Genomic DNA, 21039 nt, shown 5'->3' on the forward strand with positions numbered 1-21039 from the left:
CCCCTGCTGCTCAGCCCCAGCTGCTCAGCCTCTGCTGCTCAGCCCCAGCTGCTCAGCCCCTGCTGCTCAGCCTCTGCTGCTCAGCCCCTGCTGCTCAGCCCCTGCTGCTCAGCTCCTGCTGCTCAGCCTCTGCTGCTCAGCCCCTGCTGCTCAGCCCCTGCTGCTCAGCCCCTGCTGCTCACCCTGCACCTCTGCCTCACCCCCACCCCCTCCTTCAACAAACCAACCACAACCACCACAAGAAGCCCCCAAAAACCTCTCAGCCTCTCAGCCCAGGCTCTGCCAAGCTGCTTCAGCTCCACCAGGCAGTGAGAGATCTCCTTTGGGGGTTTTATTATTAACCAGCTCAGGTCTTTAGTCAAATCAAGTTTCAAGTGGCCACTAAACAAGGATCTGTCACTAAGAGATGATGAGAGATTAAGATGGGAAGCAACTGGAACTCTACTGCGTTAGAAACTGGGGGTGGGGGTGGGGGGTGGGGATCCATTCACCAGAGAGAAGATTAAGTTGTAATCAAAGGTAATTACAAAGACAGAGCCTTAACCCCCCCCTCCCCCTCCCTGCATGCTTTCCCAGGCTTGCAACCAACAGAGTTGACTACATGGAGAGTTGACTAAGGTGGACTTGGAAGTGACTCTCTTCAGGCAGGAGACTAATTAAGGAGTGTTACTGCTAACGAGGAGGAGAAGTGATGCGACACTGATTAGTAGCAATGACTTGGGTCTGCTCTGCTGCTTGCCTTTAGTCTCCTACTTCTCTTCACAGCCATTCATGTAGAAACTCAGCTCTTGCTTAGTTCTCAGCGTGGGGACTCCCCTGGGTCACTAATGGTGGTTAGAATGAGTGGAGGAAGAGGAGGAGGAGGAGGAGGAGGAGGAGGAGGCCTTGATCCTGAACACGTGGATATGCAGGTGGGCAGCGATCTGATTGCAGACACTGACACAGTACCGAAGCAAATCGAAGAGGGAAAGGATCTGCCAAGGGAGAAGGAGTGACACAGTCAGGCCTGAGGCAATGATTTCTTCCTCAGCTCCACTCTCACTCTGCCCTCTCCCACCTCAAAGCCATTGGCCCTCAGCCTGCCACTCCCAGGCCTTGTCACAAGTCCCTCCCCAGCTCTCCTGGAGTCCCTTCAGCTACTGGAAGCTTCTCTGAGGTCTCTCTGGAGCCTTCTCCAGGCTCCCCACACTTACAGCTATCCACTGCATGAACATCCTTGAGGGTCTCTGAGGTTTCAGTGCCAGCCTGGAGTGAAGCCCTGGCACCTCCTGGCCACCCTGTAGAGCCATCACTGCCCACTTCCAGGCAGTTTAGCCCACAAAGCTTTTCTCCAGCTCCCTTCCCCTGCTTCTTTTAGGTGGCAGAGTCCCTGGGGCTGGCTCTGGATGTGCTCAATTCCCTCTGCAGTCCTCAGGGGGCTCCCAGCCCTTGTCAGAAGTCCCTCCCCAGCTCTCCTGGAGCTCCTTCAGGTACTGGAAGGTTGCTCTAAGATATCCCTGGAGCCTTCTCTTCTCCAGGCTGCACAGCCCCAACTCTCCCAGCCTGTCCCCACAGCAGAGGTTCTTCAGCCTCTCATCATCTTTGTGGCCTCCACTGGACCCTCTCCAGCATTTCTGTGTCCCTCTTGTGCTGAACTGGAGGCAGTGCTGCAGGTGAGGTCTGAGCAGGGCAGATTGGAGGGGCAGAATCCCCTCCCTGTGCTGCTGCTCTCCCTCCTCTGCCTGCAGCCAGCACTCAGCTGCCTGCTGGGCTGCCAAGTTGGTGTCCCCAGTCCTAGCACACCCTCCAGGTGAGTCAAGCCAGGCTCAAGCACCAGCACCAGCAGCTGGAAGAGCAGGTGAACATCTGCCATGCCCCCCAGAGCACTGAGCCCCCCCCTCACCAGGGCAATCCAGAGGACAATGTACTCATCAATGAAGCTGTTGAAGTACTGGTCCAGGAAGAGCAGCGCGGGGCCGATGAAGGCTGTGTCATAAAGGTGCATTTCACTTTTGGTCATGTGTGCAACCTTGGGGGGAGGGCAAAAAGGAGAGGGAAGTTAAAGAACAAACATCCACCAGGCAAGGCTGAAGGAGCACAGAACAGGCAAAGCCCAGGCAGGGACAGTGACACAATCTCTGCCTTTGCAAAAGGCCTCCGAGAGCGGATGGGAGGCTGCAGAAGCTCCCCTGTGGGGGCAGGCTGGGGGCTGGCAGCCTGCAGAGTGCTCCAGGGAGACCTCAGAGCAGCCTTGCAGTACCTGAGAGCTGAGGAGAGGCTCGATGTGATCCTGGGCCACCTGCTTGAGTTGGAGGTGTCTCTGCTGTCCTGGTTGCTCAGGGCTCCATCAAGTTTGACCTTGAATGTCCCCGGGGTTGGGGCTGTAACCACCTCTCTGGGCAGCCTGTGCCAGTGCCTCCCCACCCTCACTGTGCAGAGCTCCCTCCTCATGTCCAGCCTAAATCCCCTCTGCTCCAGTTCCCAACCACTGCCCTTCATCCCTGCCCAGCCTGCTTGTAGGTCCCCTTCAGAGACTAAAATGCAGCTCTGAGGTCTGCCTGGAGCCTTCTCTTCCCCAGGCTGAGCAGCCCCAAACTCTCCAGAGCAGAGCTTCTCCAGCCTCTGATCGCCTTGGTGGCCTCCTCTGGGCCCTCTCCAGCAGCTCCAGGTCCTTGTGTTGAGGGCTCCAGAGCTGGCCCCAGCCCTGCAGGTGAGCTATGAGAGCAGAGCAGAGCAGAGCAGAGCAGAGCAGAGCAGAGGGGCAGGATCTCCTCTCTCCAGCTCTGCTCAGGCTGCTGTGGATGCAGCCCAGGCTGCCCTTGGCCTTCTGTGCTACCAGTGCCCACTGCTGGCTCCTGCCCAGCTTCTCCCCCACCAGCACCCCCAAGTCCTTCTCTCCAGGGCCCCTCTGGATCTCAGCATCCCCCAGCCTGGCCTGGTACCAAAGGTTGCCTGCAGAACTGGGATGCTGTGGGCCTGTTTCATCCCTCACTGTGTTCCCCAGGGGCTCCTCTCCTGACGACAGCACCACCCTGGTCCAAACCTGCCACTCCTCTTAACCTCAGTTTCTCTCCAGATGTTTAGCTTAAGCCTCCAGCAGCTGTTCCAAGCCTCAGCAACTCTGTCACCTCCTTTCCTCCCAAACCTTCCTCCCCTCTACACCTGTACCTCTGTTCCAGCAGAGCTCATCACACATCTGTGCCAACACTCTGCAGTGTGAATAAACAGCTGGAGGAGAGGAAGAAAGAACTCAGGGTGCTGGAGGTTGTGTAGCACTGACTGTAACCATGGCATTAGCTTGAGGTTTACCACCCCCACCTCTGAGAGAAGAAATGCTCCACTGCACCTCTGAGTAAAGCATGAGTATGGCTTGAGTACACAGACAGATGCAGGCTTCATGTTCATGGAATGGGTTGGGTTGGAAGGGACCTTCCAAGATCAGCCAATGCCAACCTCCCCTGCCAGGGCTGGGACAGCTCCCACCAGCACAGGTAGCTCAAGGACTCATCCAGCCTGATCCTGAACCCCTCCAGGGAGGTTGTGGAGCACAGAAGCACCCAATCTTTGATCACATTGGGTGCTTCTGTGCTCCACAACCTCCCTGGGCAACCTGTGCCAGTGTCTCAGCACCCTCAACCTGTGCCAGTCTCTCCCCACACTCACTCTCAACAATCCCTTCCTCCTCTCCACTCTCCCTCTCCCCTCTCCCAGCTCTAAGCCATTCTCCCTCCTCCTGACACTCCCAGCCCTTGCCCAAAGTCCTTCTCCAGCTCTCCTGGACTCCCTTCAGCTACTGGAAGCTGCTCTGAGATCTCCCTGCACTCTTCTCCAGGCTGCACAGCCCCAACTCTCCCAGCCTGTCCCCACAGCAGAGCTTCTGCAGCCTCTCATCATCTTTGTGGCCTCCTCTGGCGCCTCTCCAGCAGCTCCAGGTCCTCCTTGTGCTGTGTTCCCCAGAGCTGGAGGCAGTGCTGCAGGTGAGGTTCGAGCAGAGCAGAGCAGAGCAGAGGGGCAGGATCCCCTCCCTGTGCTGCAGCTCTCCCTGCTCTGCCTGCAGCCCAGCCACAGGTTAGAGCTTGAACAAAGAAGAAACTGGAGGCTCCTGCCCCACTTACCACGAGTTTGTTTGTTATCTTAGCAGACACAAAGCCAAAGGTGAGGATGTAGAGGCAGGGATGCCTCTCAAAGAGCTGCACAGCTGATTTCTTGTAGATCATTGCAGCCAGGGCGATCACTGAGCCGATGTGAAGGAAGGGGGACAGGACACTGGTACCCTGCAGAGAGAGGGCACAGCAGCAGCTCGACATGGACCCGTGGCAGAGAGCCAAGCACTCACCCTGGGGGCTTCTCTCTAAGGTCACAGCCAAACAGAACCTTCTGCATGCTGGGAAGCACAGGGGCAAGGAGTGAGGGCAAAGAGAGAAGGCAAAGCCTGAGGGCAGAGTGAGAGAGGGCAAAGAGTGAGAGAGGGCAAAGCCTGAGTGCAAAGAATGAGAAAGGCAAAGCCTAAAGGCAAAGAGTGAAAGAGGACAAAGAGTGAAAGAGGACAAAGAGTGAGAGAAGGCAAAGAGTGAGAGAGGGCAAAGAGTGAGAGAGGGCAAAGAGTGAGAGAGGGCAAAGAGTGAGAGAGGGCAAAGCCTGCAGGCAAAGAATGAGTGAGGCAAAGCCTAAAGGTAAAGAGTGAAAGAGGACAAAGAATGAGAGAAGGCAAAGAGTGAGAGAGGGCAAAGCCTGCAGGCAAAGAATGAATGAGGCAAAGCCTGAAGGCAAAGAGAGAGAGAGAGGACAAAGAGTGAAAGAGGACAAAGAGTGAAAGAGGGCAAAGCCTGAGGGCAAAGAACGAGAAAGGCAAAGCCTAAAGGCAAAGAGTGAGAGAGGCCAAAGAGCGAGAGAGGGCAAAGCCTGAGGGCAAAGAGTGAGAGAGGGCAAAGAGTGAGTAAGGAAAAGCCTAAAGACAAAGAGTGAAAGAGGGCAAAGAGTGAGAGAGGGCAAAGCCTGAGTACAAAGAATGAGTGAGGCACAGAGTGAGGGCAACGAGTGAGAGAGCAAGGAGTGAAGAGGGCAGAGAGTGAGAGAGGGCAAAGCCTGAGGGCAAAGAATGAGTGAGGCAAAGCCTAAAGGCAAAGAGTGAGAGAGGGCAAAGAGTGAGTACAAAGAATGAGTGAGGCAAAGCCTAAAGGCAAAGAGTGAGAGAGGCCAAAGAGCGAGAGAGGGCAAAGCCTGAGGGCAAAGAGTGAGAGAGGCAAAGCTTGAAGGCAAAGAGAGAGAGGACAAAGAGTGAAAGAGGGCAAAGAGTGAAAGAGGGCAAAGAGTGAAAGAGGGCAGAGAGTGAGAGAGGGCAAAGCCTGAGTACAAAGAATGAGTGAGACACAGAGTGAGGGCAAGGAGTGAGAGGGAGGAGTGAAGAGGGCAGAGAGTGAGAGAGGGCAAAGCTTGAGGGCAGAGTGAGTGCAGAGCCTGAGGGCAAAGCCTGTGTGTCCCCACACAGACCATACTCATTTGGTTTCTCCCAAGCCAGCAAGGCTCTGCCAGGGAAACTCCCCAGGCAGGAGGAGCCAAAGCTGGGCAAGGCCCCAGGCTGGGCAGAGGAAGCAGCAGCAGGCAGCACTTACTGCTATGGTGGATCCATTCTTGCCAACTCCACCTGTGAAGATGACACCAAAGTAGTTGGTACAGGAGAAGATGGTTCCTGCCACTGTGCAGAGAGCTGGGAAGATTTTCACCTGAATATTCAAGATTGGGATCTTGAGGGAAGAGAGAGAAGAAGTTAAACCCTGCAGCAGCCAACTGAACCTGGGCCGAGCAGATTGGGTGCACTCAAACACTCCACTTTCCACCACCACCTTTGCTTTTCTCTCCCTGGAAGGCACAGGTGGAAATGGCTCCAAGGCAGAGAGAAATCTCAGCTGTGCCAATAATCCTTCCTTGGTTTGCCACAAAGCCAGGTTCAGCTGCACACACCTGAGGAGAGCTGCTCACAGAGCCAGGCTCAGCTGCACACACCTGAGGAGAGCTGCTCACAGAGCCAGGCTCAGCTGCACACACCTGAGGAGAGCTGCTCACAGAGCCAGGCTCAGCTGCACACACCTGAGGAGAGCTGCTCACAGAGCCAGGCTCAGCTGCAGGCACCTGAGGAGAGCTGCTCACAAAGCCAGGCTCAGCTGCACACACCTGAGGAGAGCTGCTCACAGAGCCAGGCTCAGCTGCAGGCACCTGAAGAGAGCTGCTCACAGAGCCAGGCTCAGCTGCACACACCTGAAGAGAGCTGCTCACAGAGCCAGGCTCAGCTGCAGGCACCTGAGGAGAGCTGCTCACAGAGCCAGGCTCAGCTGCAGGCACCTGAAGAGAGCTGCTCACAGAGCCAGGCTCAGCTGCAGGCACCTGAGGAGAGCTGCTCACAGAGCCAGGCTCAGCTGCAGGCACCTGAGGAGAGCTGCTCACAGAGCCAGGCTCAGCTGCACACACCTGAAGAGAGCTGCTCACAGAGCCAGGCTCAGCTGCAGGCACCTGAGGAGAGCTGCTCACAGAGCCAGGCTCAGCTGCAGGCACCTGAGGAGAGCTGCTCACAGAGCCAGGCTCAGCTGCAGGCACCTGAAGAGAGCTGCTCACAAAGCCAGGCTCAGCTGCAGGCACCTGAAGAGAGCTGCTCACAAAGCCAGGCTCAGCTGCAGGCACCTGAGGAGAGCTGCTCACAAAGCCAGGCTCAGCTGCACACACCTGAGAGCCATCCAGAGCAGAGAAGTGGACACCAAGACCTTGCAGCTAAACCATCTCTGTGGCACAGACACACAGCAGCCATGGTTCAGCCTTCTCCCAGCTGCAGCCCAAGCCCCAGCTGGGCAGAGCAGAGCCACAGAATGGCTCAGGTTGGAAGGGACCTCACAGAACCTCCTCTCCATGGGCAGGGTCACCCCTGAACTAGACTCATCCAACCTGGCCTTGAACATCCCCAGGCAAGAGGCAGCCACAGCCTCCCTTGGCTGCCTGTGCCAGTCTCACCACCCTCCTACTCAATAACTTCTTCCTCAGCTCCAGTCTGACCCTCCTCTGCCTCAGCTCCAAACCATTCCCCTTGGCCTGGCTCAGACACCCTCAGCAGAAGTCTCTCTGCAGCCTTCCTGCAGGATCCCTTCAGGCTCTGGCAGCAGCTCTGAGGTCCCCCTGGAGCCTTCTCCTCTGCAGGCTGCACCCCCCCAGCTCCCTCAGCCTGTGCTCACAGCAGAGCTGCTCCAGCCCTCTGACCATCTTGGTGGCCTCCTCTGGCCTCCCTCCATAGCTCTGTGTGCTTCTGCTGGGGACAGCAGCACTGGAGGCAGGATTGGAGGAGAGGTCTGAGCAGAGCAGAGCCAAGGGGCAGGATCCCCTCTCTTGCCCTGCTGCCCACACTCTGGCTGCAGCCCAGCACTTGGCTGCCTGCTGGCTGCATGAGGGCACTGCTGGCTCCTGGGCAGCTGCTCAGCACCAGCACCCCCAAGGCTTCAGGGCTGCTCTCAACCCCCTCTGCACCCAGCCTGGATTTGTGCCTGGGGTTGGCCTGTCCCAGCTGCACTGTGACTTGTTGAACCTCATGCAGTTGGCAGTGGCCACTTCTCAAGCCTGTCAGGACCCTTCTGGAGGCCATCCCTGCCCTCAAGTGAGCCACTGGAGACGATGAAACAAAGCCCTTGCACAAACTGGGTACCACCTTAAGGGCAAGACAAGAGGAGCAGAGATCAGAGGAGTGATGGCAGGCAGGGAGCTTAGGAGAGCAAGGGATGAGGCTGCTGAAGAAGAGGCCCAGGCAGCTGTGGAGCTGTGGGGGGAAGGCAGCAGCTTTGGTCACTTCCAGCAGTGCTCTTTCAAGCAGGACAGGAGGAAAAAAGAGAAGTGAAGAAGAAAGAGTTGAAAATAAACCAAAGGAAACACATTATGGAAGCAGGAGTGGAGAGAGATCAACCCAAAGCACCTCAGCTGCAGCCAGACAACTGCCAAACCTCTTCAGTCACAGAATGGCTGTGGCTGGAGAAGACCTTGCAGACCATCAGGAGCAACCCTAAAGCCAGCACTGCCAGGGCACCACTGAACCATGGCCCTCAGCACCTCATCTCCATGGCTTTGAAACCCCTCCAGGGCTGGGGGACTCCCTGGGCAGCCTGGGCCAGGCCTTGGCAAACTTTTTTGGGGGGAAGAAATTGTTCCTCATGTCCAACCTAAACCTTGTGGGCTTCCTGAGGGCACTGCCAGCTCCTGCTGGTGTTGTCAGGTTCTTTGTCCTTCTCTGATGCCTCTCCCAGTGGAGATTTCCTTTCATTTTCTATCATGTTCAAGAACTTGAACCTTGATCTTGGCAGAGCCCAAGCCAGAGGCAGAGGCAGCTTTAACTCTTCATGCCTGGTGCTTGCCATCCTCCAGATCACCTCTCCAAATGCCTGCCCCCAGGCTTCCAGGCAGCTGGCACAGTTCCAGCACACTCAAATCTCTCTCTGCCTTGCCTAGGGTCAAATCCTGCTGCTTCAGGAGCTGTGGCAGCATTTCTGACCTGCCCTCACTGCAGTGAAGCAGGAAGGGGCACAGGAGTGGGCATCACATCTTGTGTGAGGAGACTGTGGCCAGGAAGCTGCAGCTCTTTAGAGATCAATTCACTGCAAGAAGGACATTGAGAGGGTGGAGAAGGTCCAGAGAAGGGCCACAAAGGTGGGGAAGGGTCTGGAGAGCAGGCCTGGGGAGGAGCAGCTGAGGGAGCTGGGGGTGAGCAGCCTGGAGCAGAGCAGGCTGAGGGCAGAGCTCATTGCTCTCTGCAGCTCCCTGAGAGCAGGCTGCAGCCAGCTGGGGGTTGGGCTCTGCTGCCTGGGCTCAGGGGATGGAAGGAGAGGAACTGACCTGAAATTGTGCCAGGGGAGGGCTGGGTTAGAGAAGAGGAAAAGTTTCTTTGCTGCAGGAGTGGTGAGGGACTGGCAGGGGCTGCCCAGAGCAGTGGTGGAGTGCCCATGGCTGGAAGCATTTAGAAGCTGCAGAGCTGTGGTGCTCAGGGCCATGGTTTGGCCTCAGCCTTGGCAGAGTTAGAGAATGGTTGGGCTGGAGGAGCTGAGAGCTCTTTTCCAGCTAAAACAAGGCTGTGACTTAAATCACAATGACCCCCAAACAACCTCCCTCCCTCCCCTCGTTTTCTGCAAGAGCAGAAAGAAGGTGGCACAGACTGGCACAGCCTGCAGTGCCAGCTGTCATCATCCAGCAGTGTCACCAGGCACAGCACTTCAGGAGGCCCCTGGGCTGCTCTGTGCTTTGGCATTTAAAGCAGGGAGGCAATTTGCTCTGCTGCAGGAGGAGGAAGGCTGTGGCAAGCTTCAGCCAGGAGTCACAGGACACTGAGGCTGACATTTCCCAAAGGCAAGAGGGGAATGGCCCCAGGAACTCCCAACTAAACACACCTGAGAAGCCCAGAAGCCAGCAGGGTGGGGGCTGGCTGTGTGTATGGACACTCAGAGCACATCTGCAAGAGGAACAACAACTCACAGCAGGCCAAAACCCAGCTGGCAGTGCAGAACCACAGAATGGTTGGAAGGGACCTCCAGAGACTGAGTTCAACCTCCCTGCCAGAGCAGGTCACACAGCAACACCCTGAGGAACAGGCCCTGGGGCTCTGGGCTGATGCAAAGCTCAACAGGAGCCTGCAGTGGGAGTGCAGCCCAGACACAACCCTGTGCTGGGCTGCAGCAAGAGCAGTGTGGGCACAGGGCAAGGGAGGGGACTCTGCCCCTTGGCTCTGCTCTCCTCACACCCCACCTGCAGTCCTGGGGGCACTTCTGCAGCCCCCAGCACAAGCAGGACAGGGAAGTGTTGGAGCCAGTGCAGAGGAGGCCACCAAGATGCTGAGAGGGCTGCAGCAGCTCTGCTCTGAGCACAGGCTGAGAGAGTTGGGGCTGTGCAGCCTGGAGAGGAGAAGGCTTGGAGGAGACCTTGGAGTGGCCTTGCAGGATCTGCAGGGGGCTGCAGGAGGGCTGGGGAGGGACTGTTGAGAAGGTCTGGGAATGGCAGGAGGAGGAGGAATGGGTTTGAAGTGGCAGAGGGAAGATTGAAAGTGGATGTGAGGAAGAAGTTGTTTGCAGTGAGGGTGGTGAGAGACTGGCACAGGCTGCCCAGGGAGGCTGTGGAGCACAGAAGCACAACCTCCCTGGGCTAACCTGTGCCAGCCTCTCCCCACCCTCACTCTCAACAATTTCTTCCTCCTCCCTCCATCTCCATCTCCATCTCCCTACCTCCCCTCTCCCAGCTCAAAGCCATTATCCCCCAACCTTGCACTCTCACTCCTTGTCACAAGTCCCTTCCCAGCTCTCCTGGAGCCCCTTCAGGTACTGGATTGCTGCTCTGAGGTCTCCTCAAACACCTTCCACTGGATCAGGTTGCTCAAAGTCTCATCCAACCTGGTCCTGAACACCTCCAGGGAGGTTGTGGAGCACAGAAGCACCCAATGTGATCTTTGATCACATTGGGTGCTTCTGTGCTCCACAACCCCCCTGGGCAAACCTGTGCCAGTGTCTCACCACCCTCAACCTGTGCCAGTGTCTCACTCGCCCTCACTCTCAACAATTCTTTCCTCCTCTCTCCCTCTCCCCTCTCCATCTCCTCATCTTGGCCTCTCCCAGCTCAAACACCTGGCCTCAAACACCTCCAAGGAGGGGACAATGCTCCTCAAGCTGACTCTGTGAAACAAACCCCCAGCAGCTGTAGCCAATTTGAAGGGCACCTCCCCTGTAGAACCACAGCAGCACACAAGTTGCACCTGAGCTTGCTCACTCTACTCACATTTTCCACCTGAGGATGGCAGCTGCAGTCCTATTCAGCACCCACCTGGAATTCCCAAGCTCCTGGAGCTTTGGAGAGCAGCTTCCACCAGGCTTTAAAGATAAGAACCTGCCCTGATGGAAAGGAAGAAGCAGGACAGGCACAGAGGGGAAAATAAGCTCACAAAAGTCACCCAATTGCCCTCTTGCCTCTTCAGGTGGTTTGGCTTTGCAGGTGTTAGCAGGAGGAAGTGGAATGTTTGAGTATCAACCACAGCTCAGATCATTCTTTTCCCCTCCAGAGAGAGCCAAACCCTCCCCTCCACCCCCACCCCCAATCCCAAACAGCAGTTATGCAGTCCCAGAAAGCAGGGAAGGACTGGGGAGAGGGGAGGGGGTAAGGAGGGGTTTGTGTGAGGCATTGTTGCTCTGCAAGTGGTAAATAGCATTTCCCTCTGAACAACCAAGATCTGCCAAGCTGAAGCAGAGAGGAGAATTCCCAATGGTCCCAGCATCATTCCCAGCAAACCTGATTGGAGTTGGTGCTCTGGAGAAAATCAATCCCAACAGCTTCAAAATCAGAGAATGGGTTGGGTTGGAAGGGACCTCCAAAGCTCATCCAACTCTCCCTGCAGGGACATCCTCCACCACAGCAGGTTGCTCAGAGCCTTGTTGAGCTTCACCTTTGAATACCTTCAGGGCTGAGGCCTCAACAGCCTCCCTGGGTAACCCTTTGCAGTGTCCCAGGGTTCATCCAGTCCATCCTTTTGGATTGGATCAGCTTGGAGGTCTCTTCCAACCTGATTGATTCTATGATTCTGTGATCTTTTGGGAGCTGACTTGGCCAAAAGCTGCTGCAAGGCTGCTAAGAGATGCCTGAGAAAGGCTTCTTTAAGAGGCTCATTTAAAGGGTTGATTATTGAAGTTATTTAATGAGAGGACAATTTCTGAGCTCACAGCAGCCTCCTCCTGCACTCAGCTGAGCCAGAGGGTGATTTTTTTCCCCCTTCTCTCTCTTTATGAAGGGGAAAAAGGAAAGGGAGAAGAGGATTTAGGACATCCCTGCCTGCCATGTGGAGCAGCAGCTGCTTGGAGACGTTGGCCAAGCTCCTCTCTGCAAGCCTGGCACCAAAAAGCTGACTTGAAGCCTTCATTCTTTTGGTCCATCCCTACTCATCCTCTCTTCAGAGTCACAGAACCCATCAGGTTGGAAGGGACCTTTAAAGATCATCTTGTCCAAACCCCCCCCTTGCAATCAGCAGGGACACCTCCAACTGGAGGAGGTTGTTCAGGGCCACATCAAGTCTGACCCTGAATGTCCCCAGGGATGGAGGTTCCAACCACATCTCTGATGTTATTTACTCTGCAGCTGACACAATTAACTAGGGTGGGGGGGGGAGGGAGGTTTTAAGGCTGAAAGCAAGGTTAGCTTCTCACTCTGCATTTGCTCCAGGAGGTTAGAAGGGTTCATTTCTCCAGGGGTATGCAGCAGATTAGGAGCTCATCAATTTGGGGAGGGGTGGGGGGGAGATGTTTCAGGCATTTTTGACCATCTCTTGGTTTTGTTGCAGGAAAAAAAAAGGATTGAAGATTTCTTTTGAGGTCCCAAACAAGATCAACCCCCAGGAAGAAGAAAAAAAAACCTTGCAGGAAATCAATGCTTTGAATTTGATTTCCAGGGGGGGGATTTCTCCTTTTCTTTCTCTATCTACCTAAATGGTTTTATTTCTCTGGATAAAGCCCAAGGTGGTTTCAGCTGTGAAGGTGAAGTCAGCTGCTGGCAGCCCATAAAGCCCCAGCTGAGAGCTGCAGCCAGCTCACCTTGCTTAATTACAACCACAGAATGGATTGGGTGGGAAGAGACCTCCAAAGGTCATCTTGTCCAACCCCCACCCTGCCCTCAGCAGGGACATCTTCCACTAGATCAAATGGATTGGGTGGGAAGAGACCTCCAAAGGTCATCTTGTCCAACCCCCACCCTGCCTCAGCAGGGACATCTTCCACTAGATCAGGTTGTTCAGAGCTTCAACTTGAACATCTCCAGGGCTGGAGCCTCAACAACCTCCCCATGGCAACCTGCTGCAGTATTTCAGCATCCCCATGGTGCAGAACTTGTTCCTCACATCCAACCTAATTGGGATGATCTTCACTTTGAGGGACAATGTTTGGTTTGCCCCCACTCAGATCCAAGTTGGCAGCCACGTTCAGACCAGATTATCTACTGCTGGTTAACAACTGCTCTGCAAAAGCTTCTCCCAGCCAACTCAGAACTCCTCCAGTGCTGAGCTCATTGCATGGCACTCACAGACTCACACAACAGCTGGGGTTGGAAGTGACCTTAAAGATCATCCAGTTCCAACTCCCCTGGCATGAGCAGAGACACCTCCCACTAGCTCAGGTTGGCTCAAGGTTGGAAGAGACCTCAAAGATCATCCAGATCCAACCCCCTGCCATGGGCACAGACACCTCTCACTAGCTCAGGTTGGCTCAAGGTTGGAAGAGACCTCAAAGATCATCCAGATCCAACCCCTGCAATGGGCACAGACACCTCTCACTAGAGCAGGTTGGCTCAAGGCTGGAAGAGATCTCAAAGATCATCCAGATCCAACCCCTGCCATGGGCACAGACACCTCTCACTAGCTCAGGTTGGCTCAAGGCCTGATCCAACCTGGCCTTGAACAGCTCCAGGGATGTTGCCAGCTGCACTTGCACTGATGAGTTCATTTTGTGCAATGCAAAGCCAAGCTACCAAACTTGTTTGAATCCCTCTGGTGGCACCAAACATATTTTAATCCCTCTGGTGGCACCAAACTTGTTCTGGATCCCTCTGGTGGCACCAAACTCATTTTGGATCCCTCTGGTGGCACCAAACTTGTTCTGGATCCCTCTGGTGGCACCAAACTTGTTCTGGATCCCTCTGGTAGCACCAAATTTGTTTTGGATCCCTCTGGTGGCACCAAATTAATTTTGGATCCCTCTGGTGGCACCAAACTTGTTCTGGATCCCTCTGGTGGCACCAAATTTGTTCTGGATCTCTCTGGGTCACCAAACTCATTTTGGATCCCTCTGGTGGCACCAAACTTGTTTTGGATCCCTCTGGGTCACCAAACTCATTTTGGATCCCTCTGGTGGCACCAAACTTGTTTTGGATCCCTCTGTGGCACAAAATTTGTTCTGGATCCCTCTGTGGCACCAAACTTGTTCTGGATCCCTCTGGTAGCACCAAAATTGGTTTTGGATCCCTCTGGTGATACCAAACTTGTTCTGAACCCCTCTGGTGGCCCCAAACTTCTTTTTAATCACTCTTGTAGCACCAAACTCGTTCTGCATCCCTCTGGTGGCAGCAGAAGCCACAGGAGAGGAGGTTGAGGTCTCGCCCTGGATTTCTTTCCACGGGAGGAGAAGTGAAGGAGCTTTCCCCTTCACCGTGCAGGCACTGAGGAGATCCTTACAAGAGGAGAAGAAGAAGAAGAAGAAGATGAACAAAATTACCAGAGATTGCCAAAAAGGAGGTCCTCCAACCACTGCCAGTAAGTGCATGATTATTATGAAGATTTGTACTTCAGTCACATCAATTCTGATTAGGTGCAGGGGAACAAAACAAAGCCATAAAAACAAACAAACAGAGAAAGCAGAAATTACTCAAAGCAGTTTTTGTTCCAGGCAGTTATTTGCAAGCTCAGCAGCTCTCCTCTATCATGCACCACAGGAAAAATAAACCAACTCCAGAATCCTGAGAGGAGAAGGAGTGGGAATGGTTCACAAAAGCACAAAGAGTCTGTTTGAGTTTGTCTGGTAGGGCTCAGAGCTGGGCTGGGCTTTGGGGGTCACTGCGCTGTGCAACTCCTTCGGGCAGCTGTTGGAATGCTTCAGAGAGAGCTGCTGCTGGAGGGGGGAGACAGAGAGAGAGGAGGAGAGAGAGAGAGAGAGGAGGGGAGAGAGAGAGAGGAGGGGAAGAAAGAGAGAGAGGGAGGGAGAGGAGGGGAAGAGGGAGGGAGAGGAGGGAAGAGGGCAGGGGGAGAGGAGGGGAAGAAAGAGAGAGGGAGGGAGAGGAGGGGAGAGAGAGAGGAGGGGAAGAAAGAGAGAGAGGGAGGGAGAGGAGGGGAAGAGGGAGGGAGAGGAGGCAAAGAGAGAGGGAGAGGAGGCGAAGAGAGAGAGGGAAGAAGGGGGAGGAGGAGAGAGAGAGGGAGAAGGGGGGAGAGAGAGAAGGGGAGAGTGAGAAGGGGAGAGAGGAAGAAAGGGAGAGGAGGGGAGAAAAAGAGAGGAGGAGAGAGAGAGAGAGAGGGGAGGAGAGGGAGAGAGAGAAGAGAGAGAGAGAGAGAGGAGGAGAAAGAGTGAGAGGAGGAGAGAGAGAGAGGAGGAGAAAGAGAGTGAGAGGAGGAGAAAGAGAGTGAGAGGAGGAGAGAGAGAGAGAGGAGGAGAGAGAGAGAGGAGGAGAGAGAGAGAGAGGAGAGGAGAGAGAGAGAGGGGAGGGAAGTGAGAGAGGGGAGGAGAAAGAGAGGGGAGGAGAGAGAGGGGGAGGAGAGAGAGGGGGGAGGAGCGAGAGGGGGGAGGAGAGAGAGAGGGGAGGAGAGAGAGAAGGAGAGAGAGGAGAAGAGAGAGAGAGAGAGAGGAGGAGAGAGAGAAAAGAGGAGGAGAAAGAGAGAGAGAGGAAGAGCGAGATAGAGAGAGAGGAGGACAGAGAGAGAGAGAGGAGGAGAGAGAGAGAGAGAGAGAGAGGAGAGGAAGAGAGAAAACCCAAACGTTCAGTTTTAACCTTTTCCACCAGGAAAATAAACCATTTCTTTCAGATGAGAGGTCTCAGGAAGATCTTTTTTAGCTCTTTGGATATTCTCTCCCCTATTTTTTCAGATGCACTTCTTGGGGTTCTCTGGAGCCTTCTCCCCTCCAGGCTGAACACCCTCAGCTCCCTCAGCCTGTCCTCACAGCAGAGCTGCTCCAGCCCCCTGATGATTTCAGTGCCCTCCTCTGGATCTGCTCCATCAGGTCCATGTCCTTCCTGAGCTGAGGGCTGCAGGGTTGGATGGAGCACTGCAGAGGAGGTCTCCCCAGAGCAGAGCCAAGAGGCAGAACCACCTCACTCGACCTGCTGGCAACACATCTTTGATGCAGCCCAGAACATCTAGTTCCAAGCTCCCTGCAGCCAGCAGGGACACCTGCTAGACCATGCTGGCCACTGCCTAGAAGACCTCAAATCACTTCTTTTGGGCACAAGCTTGGCTATTCCATTAGCCCCACTGCCACCACCGACTGCACAGGCACCAGGGACCTGCAGCTCAAGGATTTCCTTTGCCTCTCTGCTTTAAATGTGAGCTGCCAGACCATGGAATTAAGTTTAGCATTGGATAAACCACAGAATGAGGGAAGTGTTTAGGTCAGAAAAGGCCTTGAGGATCACTGAGTCCAAGCATTGACCCAGCACTGCCAGAGCACCATTAAACCATGGCCCTCAGCACCACATCTCCACACCTTTAAAACCCCTCTAGGGATAGGGACTGGGCAGCCTGGACCAGACCTTGAAAACATAAGAGGAAGAAATTTCCTCTCCTGTCCAAACTAAACCTCCCCTGGGGCAACCTGAAGCCATTTCCTCTTGCCCTGTTGTTCCTTGGGAGCAGAGCCCAACCCCCAGCTGGCTGCAGCCTCCTCTCAGAGAGCTGCAGAGAGCAATGAGGGCTCCTCTCAGCCTCCTCTTCCCCACACTGCTCACCCTCAGCTGCTCCTCCCCAGCCCTGTTCTCCAGACCCTTCCCCACCTTTCTTGCCCTTCTCTGGACCTGCCCCAGCCCCTCAATGTCCTTCTTGCAGCGAGAGGCCCAAAGCTGACCCCCAGGACTCAAGCTGTGGCCTCAGCAAAGTGATGTTGTTGTCAAGGAAGATCCTGAGCAAAGCTCACTGAGGTCACCACCTGCCAAATGCCACCAGGCTGGGCAGCCTGCAGGACAAGTCCTGGCTGTGCTGTAATGATTAACCTCTGCTTGTCAATAGCCTCAAGATAAAATCTGCCAGCCACAAAACCTGTGCAGGAGTCACCTCTGCCACCAGAGAGCTTTTGAACTCTGCTAGAACCAGGAAGGCTCCTCCTAAAATGAGCAGAGTGAAGCAAGGCTGCAGGTGAAAGCTGTTTGCTGAGACTGGATGCAGTGAGAGAAGCTTTGCTGTGCCCTGCAGGGAATCTTCCTGTGGCTTGCTTCAGAGGCTGGGGAGATCACTGGCAAGGCAGGGTGAGAGCAGCCCTGCTCAGCCAGCACAGGAGCAGCACTGGGGCTGTTCACACCCAGAATCATGGAATCAGGCAGGATGGAAGAGAGCTCCAAGCTCCTCCAGCACAACCTATCCCCAGCCCTGCCCAACCAACCACACCATGGCACTCAGTGCCCCAGCCAGGCTTGGCTGCAACACCTCCAGCCACAGCCACTCCACCACCTCCCTGGGCAGCCCATTCCAGTGCCAATCACTCTCTCTGACAACAACTTCCTAACAACATCCAGCCTCAACCTGCCCTGGCACAGCTTCAGGCTGTGTCCCCTTCTTCTGGCCCCAGCTGCCTGGCAGCAGAGTCCAACCCCACCTGGCTACAGCCTCCCTGCAGGCAGCTGCAGGCAGCAATCAGCTCTGCCCTGAGCCTCCTCTGCTGCAGGCTGCACTCCCCCAGCTCCCTCAGCCTCTCCTCACAGGGCTGTGCTCTCCTTCTGTCTATTCAGTTAAATGCTGGGGGGGGACTCACACATCTTCAGCAAACAGAAATGGAAGGAGGCAGCAGCAGGAACTCTGCAGCTCAGGGCAGGGGGGGTTGCTGCAGCCTCCTGAGGGGGCTATTTTCAGCAATCACTGGAGCCACACTTCCCCTGAGCTGCCACTTTTCTCCCTGCTGCTTCCTGCCACACTGCCTCAGCTCAGCATTGCCCAGACAGTTGCTGCTGCTGCTTGGCTGCTGCTGTCTCAGCACCCAACGGTGTGGCAGATCCTTTTAATGCTTCTGAACTGGAGCAAAGGAAACAAACTATTCCCACTGTGGTCACTGTGATGGTTCCTCAGCAGACACAAAGCAGTCCTAGCTCCAAAGATGCCTTCTCCAAATAAACCTGGGCCTTTTTTTTTATCTCCAGTCTCCTGGGAAAACAAACAGAAGATCCCTGAAAGGGGTTTGCAAGCTCAGCAGGAGCATGGCAAGAGGCAAGGAACTAAGCTCAGGCACTGAAGACAAAGCAACAAAGGATTCAGACTCAAGAGTTGAACAAACTAAATGTGCCCAGACAGGACATCCCACTGCAAGGCTGGGAATGACCCTGGAAAATCCTGGACCTGAAGCAAACTGCTGCTGGTAAAGACAACAAAGAGCAGCTCTGCAGGGCTGAGAAGCAGGGAGTAGGGCAGACAATGTCAGCACTGCAGCAGCTACCTGGGAATGAAAGGCTGCAAACAAGAAAGGGAAGTGAAGATGTTGGGAGGCTGTAAAGGAATGTTTCATAGATCCAAGGAATGCTTTAGGTTGGAAGGGACCTGAAAGCTCAGCCAGTTTCAACCCCCCTGTTATGGGCAGGGACAATTCCCACCAGCACAGGTTGCTTAAGGATTCATCCAGCCTGGTCCTGAACATCTCCAGGGAGGTTGTGGAGCACAGAAGCACCCAATGTGATCTTTGATCACATTGGGTGCTTCTGTGCTCCACAACCTCCCTGGGCAGCCTGTGCCAGTGTCTCACCACCCTCAACCTGTGCCAGTCTCTCCCCACACTCACTCTCAACAATTCCTCCTCTCCACTCTCCCTCTCCCCTCTCCCAGCTCAGATCCATTCTCCCTCCTCCTGCCACTCCCAGCCCTTGCCCAAAGTCTCTCCCCAGCTCTCCTGCAGCCCCTTCAGGCACTGGAAGGTTGCTCTGAGGTCTGCCTGGAGCCAGTCCTGTTCAATATCTTTATTGATGATCTGGACCAGGAGACAGAGTCCAACATCAGTAAGTTTGCAGATGACACCAAGCCAGGAGCAGGTGTTGGAGGGTAGGACAGGTTGGACTGGATGATCTTGGAGGTCTCTTCCATCCTGGTTGATTCTAGTTGAGAGGTGGCTGCCTCCTGGCTGGGGATGTTCAAAGCCAGGTTGCATGAGGCCTTTAGCAGCTGAGTCTAGCTGAGAGGCTTCCATGGTTGGAGCAGAGGATCTGTGAGGTCCCTTCCAAACCTGAGCCATTCTGTGGTTCTATGATTGAACTCCTTCACACAAGCCTGGTACCACCAGCAGAGCTGTGGGAAACCAAAAACCATTTCAGAGCACACAGGGAATTGGCCTGTTCAGAGATTCACAGCATGGGCTGGGTTGGAAGGGACCTCAAAGCTCAGCCAGTGCCAACCTTCCCTGCCACGGGCTGGGACATCTTCCACCAGCACAGGTTGCTCAAGGACTCATCCAGCCTGGTCCTGAACACCTCCAGGGAGGTTGTGGAGCACAGAACCACCCACTGTGATCAAAGATCCCATTCTGTGCTTCTGTGCTCCACAACCTCCCTGGGAAACCTGTGCCAGGGTCTCACCACCCTCAACCTCTGCCAGTCTCTCCCCACCTTCCCTCTCAACAATTTCTTCCTCCTCTCCACTCTCCCTCTCCCCTCTCCCAGCTCAAAGCCATTCTCCCTCATCCTGACGCTCCCAGCCCTTGCCCAAAGTCTCTCCCCAGCTCTCCTGGAGTCCATTCAGGTACTAGAAGGCTGCCCTAAGGTCTGCCTCAGATCACATTTGGTGCTTCTGTGCTCCACAACCTCCCTGAGCAACCTTTTCCCCTTGCCCCTCTCTTTCTTGCCCCTTCTGTGCTACACAACTCCCCTGGGCAACCTGTGCCAGTGTCTCCCCACCCTCACTCTCAACCTTTCTTCCTCCTCTCCACTCTCAATCTCTCCTCTCCTAGCTCAAGGCCCCTGCCCCTCATCCTGGCACTACAAATCCTTGTCCAAACTCCCTTCCCCTGTAAAAAGCTCCAATCCTGCCTCTATTTTCTCATAGAATCAGGCAGGTTGGAAGAGAGCTCCAAGCTCCTCCAGCCCAACCTAGCATCCAGCCCTGCCCAACCACACTGACCATGGCTCTATGTGCCTCAGCCAGGCTTGGCTTCAACACCTCCAGCCACAGCCACTCCACCACCTCCCTGGGCAGCCCATTCCAGTGCCAATCACTCCCTCTGCCAACAACTTCCTCCTAACATCCAGCCTAGACCTGCCCTGGCACAGCTTCAGGCTCTTCTCCAAGCTGAACACCCCCAACTCTCCCAGCCTGTCCCCTCTGAGCATCTTGGTGGCCTCCTCTGGACTCTCTCCAGCAGAGGTTGAAAGTTTTGTTAGCCACTTGGGGCTGCACAACAGGGAGGGACAAACACTTCTGTAGCACAATGAGTTCCAGGGCAGGCTTAATTAGTGTCCAGGGCAGGCTTAATTAGTGTCTGCAGCTCTTCCAATGTGGAGCTTCAGCTGCCTTCTGCTGGCTTTATTTTCACTCTTGACTTAGAAGCAGAAGATGCTGCACACAAAGCATCCTGCTCCAGGGCAGGCTGTAGGTCAGCTTTGGATTTCAGTGTTGCACCACCTCTGGGATGCTACAGCTACAGCAGATCAGTATCCCTCTTATTCTCTCCTATCTGAGAGCTCTTTCATCTGACAAATGTTTGCAGTGAGAAAGAATGGAGCTAAATCCTGCCCTGAATACACTGCCTGGGCTGGCCAGCTAGGAAATGAAGAGCTGAGAGTTCATCCAGTACAGATCAACCCTGTGCTGGGCAGTGAGGGAGGGGGGAAGGATAAGCCTCAGTTTGCTGATGCCTTCAGGCTGTGCAGAAAGGATTTACAAGGGTCTGAAGGCTTTAACCAATGGGAAATGGATCTGGGGCAAGAAGTGAAAGCAGGTTTGAGCTCTGCACATCCACACTTCTGAAGAGCTTCTTCAGCCCTCCCTCCCCACTCCCTGCAGCTCTGCTGTGGCATCCTCCAGCACCTGGAGGGCTGTGATGGGGACAGGATCAGAATGGGTTTTACAGAAGCACAGAGAGGCTCAGGTTGGATCTCAGAGATCATCTGCTGCAAACCCCCTCCACAGGCAGGGACACCTCTCAACTAGACTCAGCTGCTCAAGGCCTCATCCAACCTGGCCTTGAACACCCCCAGGCAGGAGGCATCCACTGGACAACCTATTCCAGAGTCTCACCACCCTCCTACTGATGGATTTCTTCCTCAGCTCCAGTCTAACTCTGCTCTCCCTCAGCTTCAAACCACGCCTGGATGTGTCCCTGTGTGACCTTGCTTGGGCAGGAAGGTTTGGAC

General features: G+C 54.9%; 1 protein-coding gene across 2 annotated transcripts in view; it reads right to left on the minus strand.

Annotated features, from left to right (window-relative positions):
* Positions 1–316: 316 nt before the first annotated feature.
* CEPT1 (choline/ethanolamine phosphotransferase 1) overlaps positions 317–21039 on the minus strand; it is a 60229-nt gene continuing 39506 nt past the window's right edge. The window contains exons 5-9 of one of the 2 annotated variants that reach the window (XM_064173942.1): positions 14232–14316; positions 5592–5723; positions 4095–4253; positions 1883–2008; positions 317–974 (exon numbers count right to left, since the gene is read on the minus strand). In XM_064173942.1, coding sequence (XP_064030012.1) covers positions 825–974; positions 1883–2008; positions 4095–4253; positions 5592–5723; positions 14232–14316 — 652 coding nt within the window. In that variant the 3' untranslated portion in view covers positions 317–824. The remainder of the gene's footprint in view (positions 975–1882; positions 2009–4094; positions 4254–5591; positions 5724–14231; positions 14317–21039) is intronic. The other variant, XM_064173943.1, reaches the window with a different exon arrangement.

The sequence above is a fragment of the Pogoniulus pusillus genome, chromosome 39, assembly GCF_015220805.1.
Source record: "Pogoniulus pusillus isolate bPogPus1 chromosome 39, bPogPus1.pri, whole genome shotgun sequence".
NCBI classification, from domain to species: domain Eukaryota; kingdom Metazoa; phylum Chordata; class Aves; order Piciformes; family Lybiidae; genus Pogoniulus; species Pogoniulus pusillus.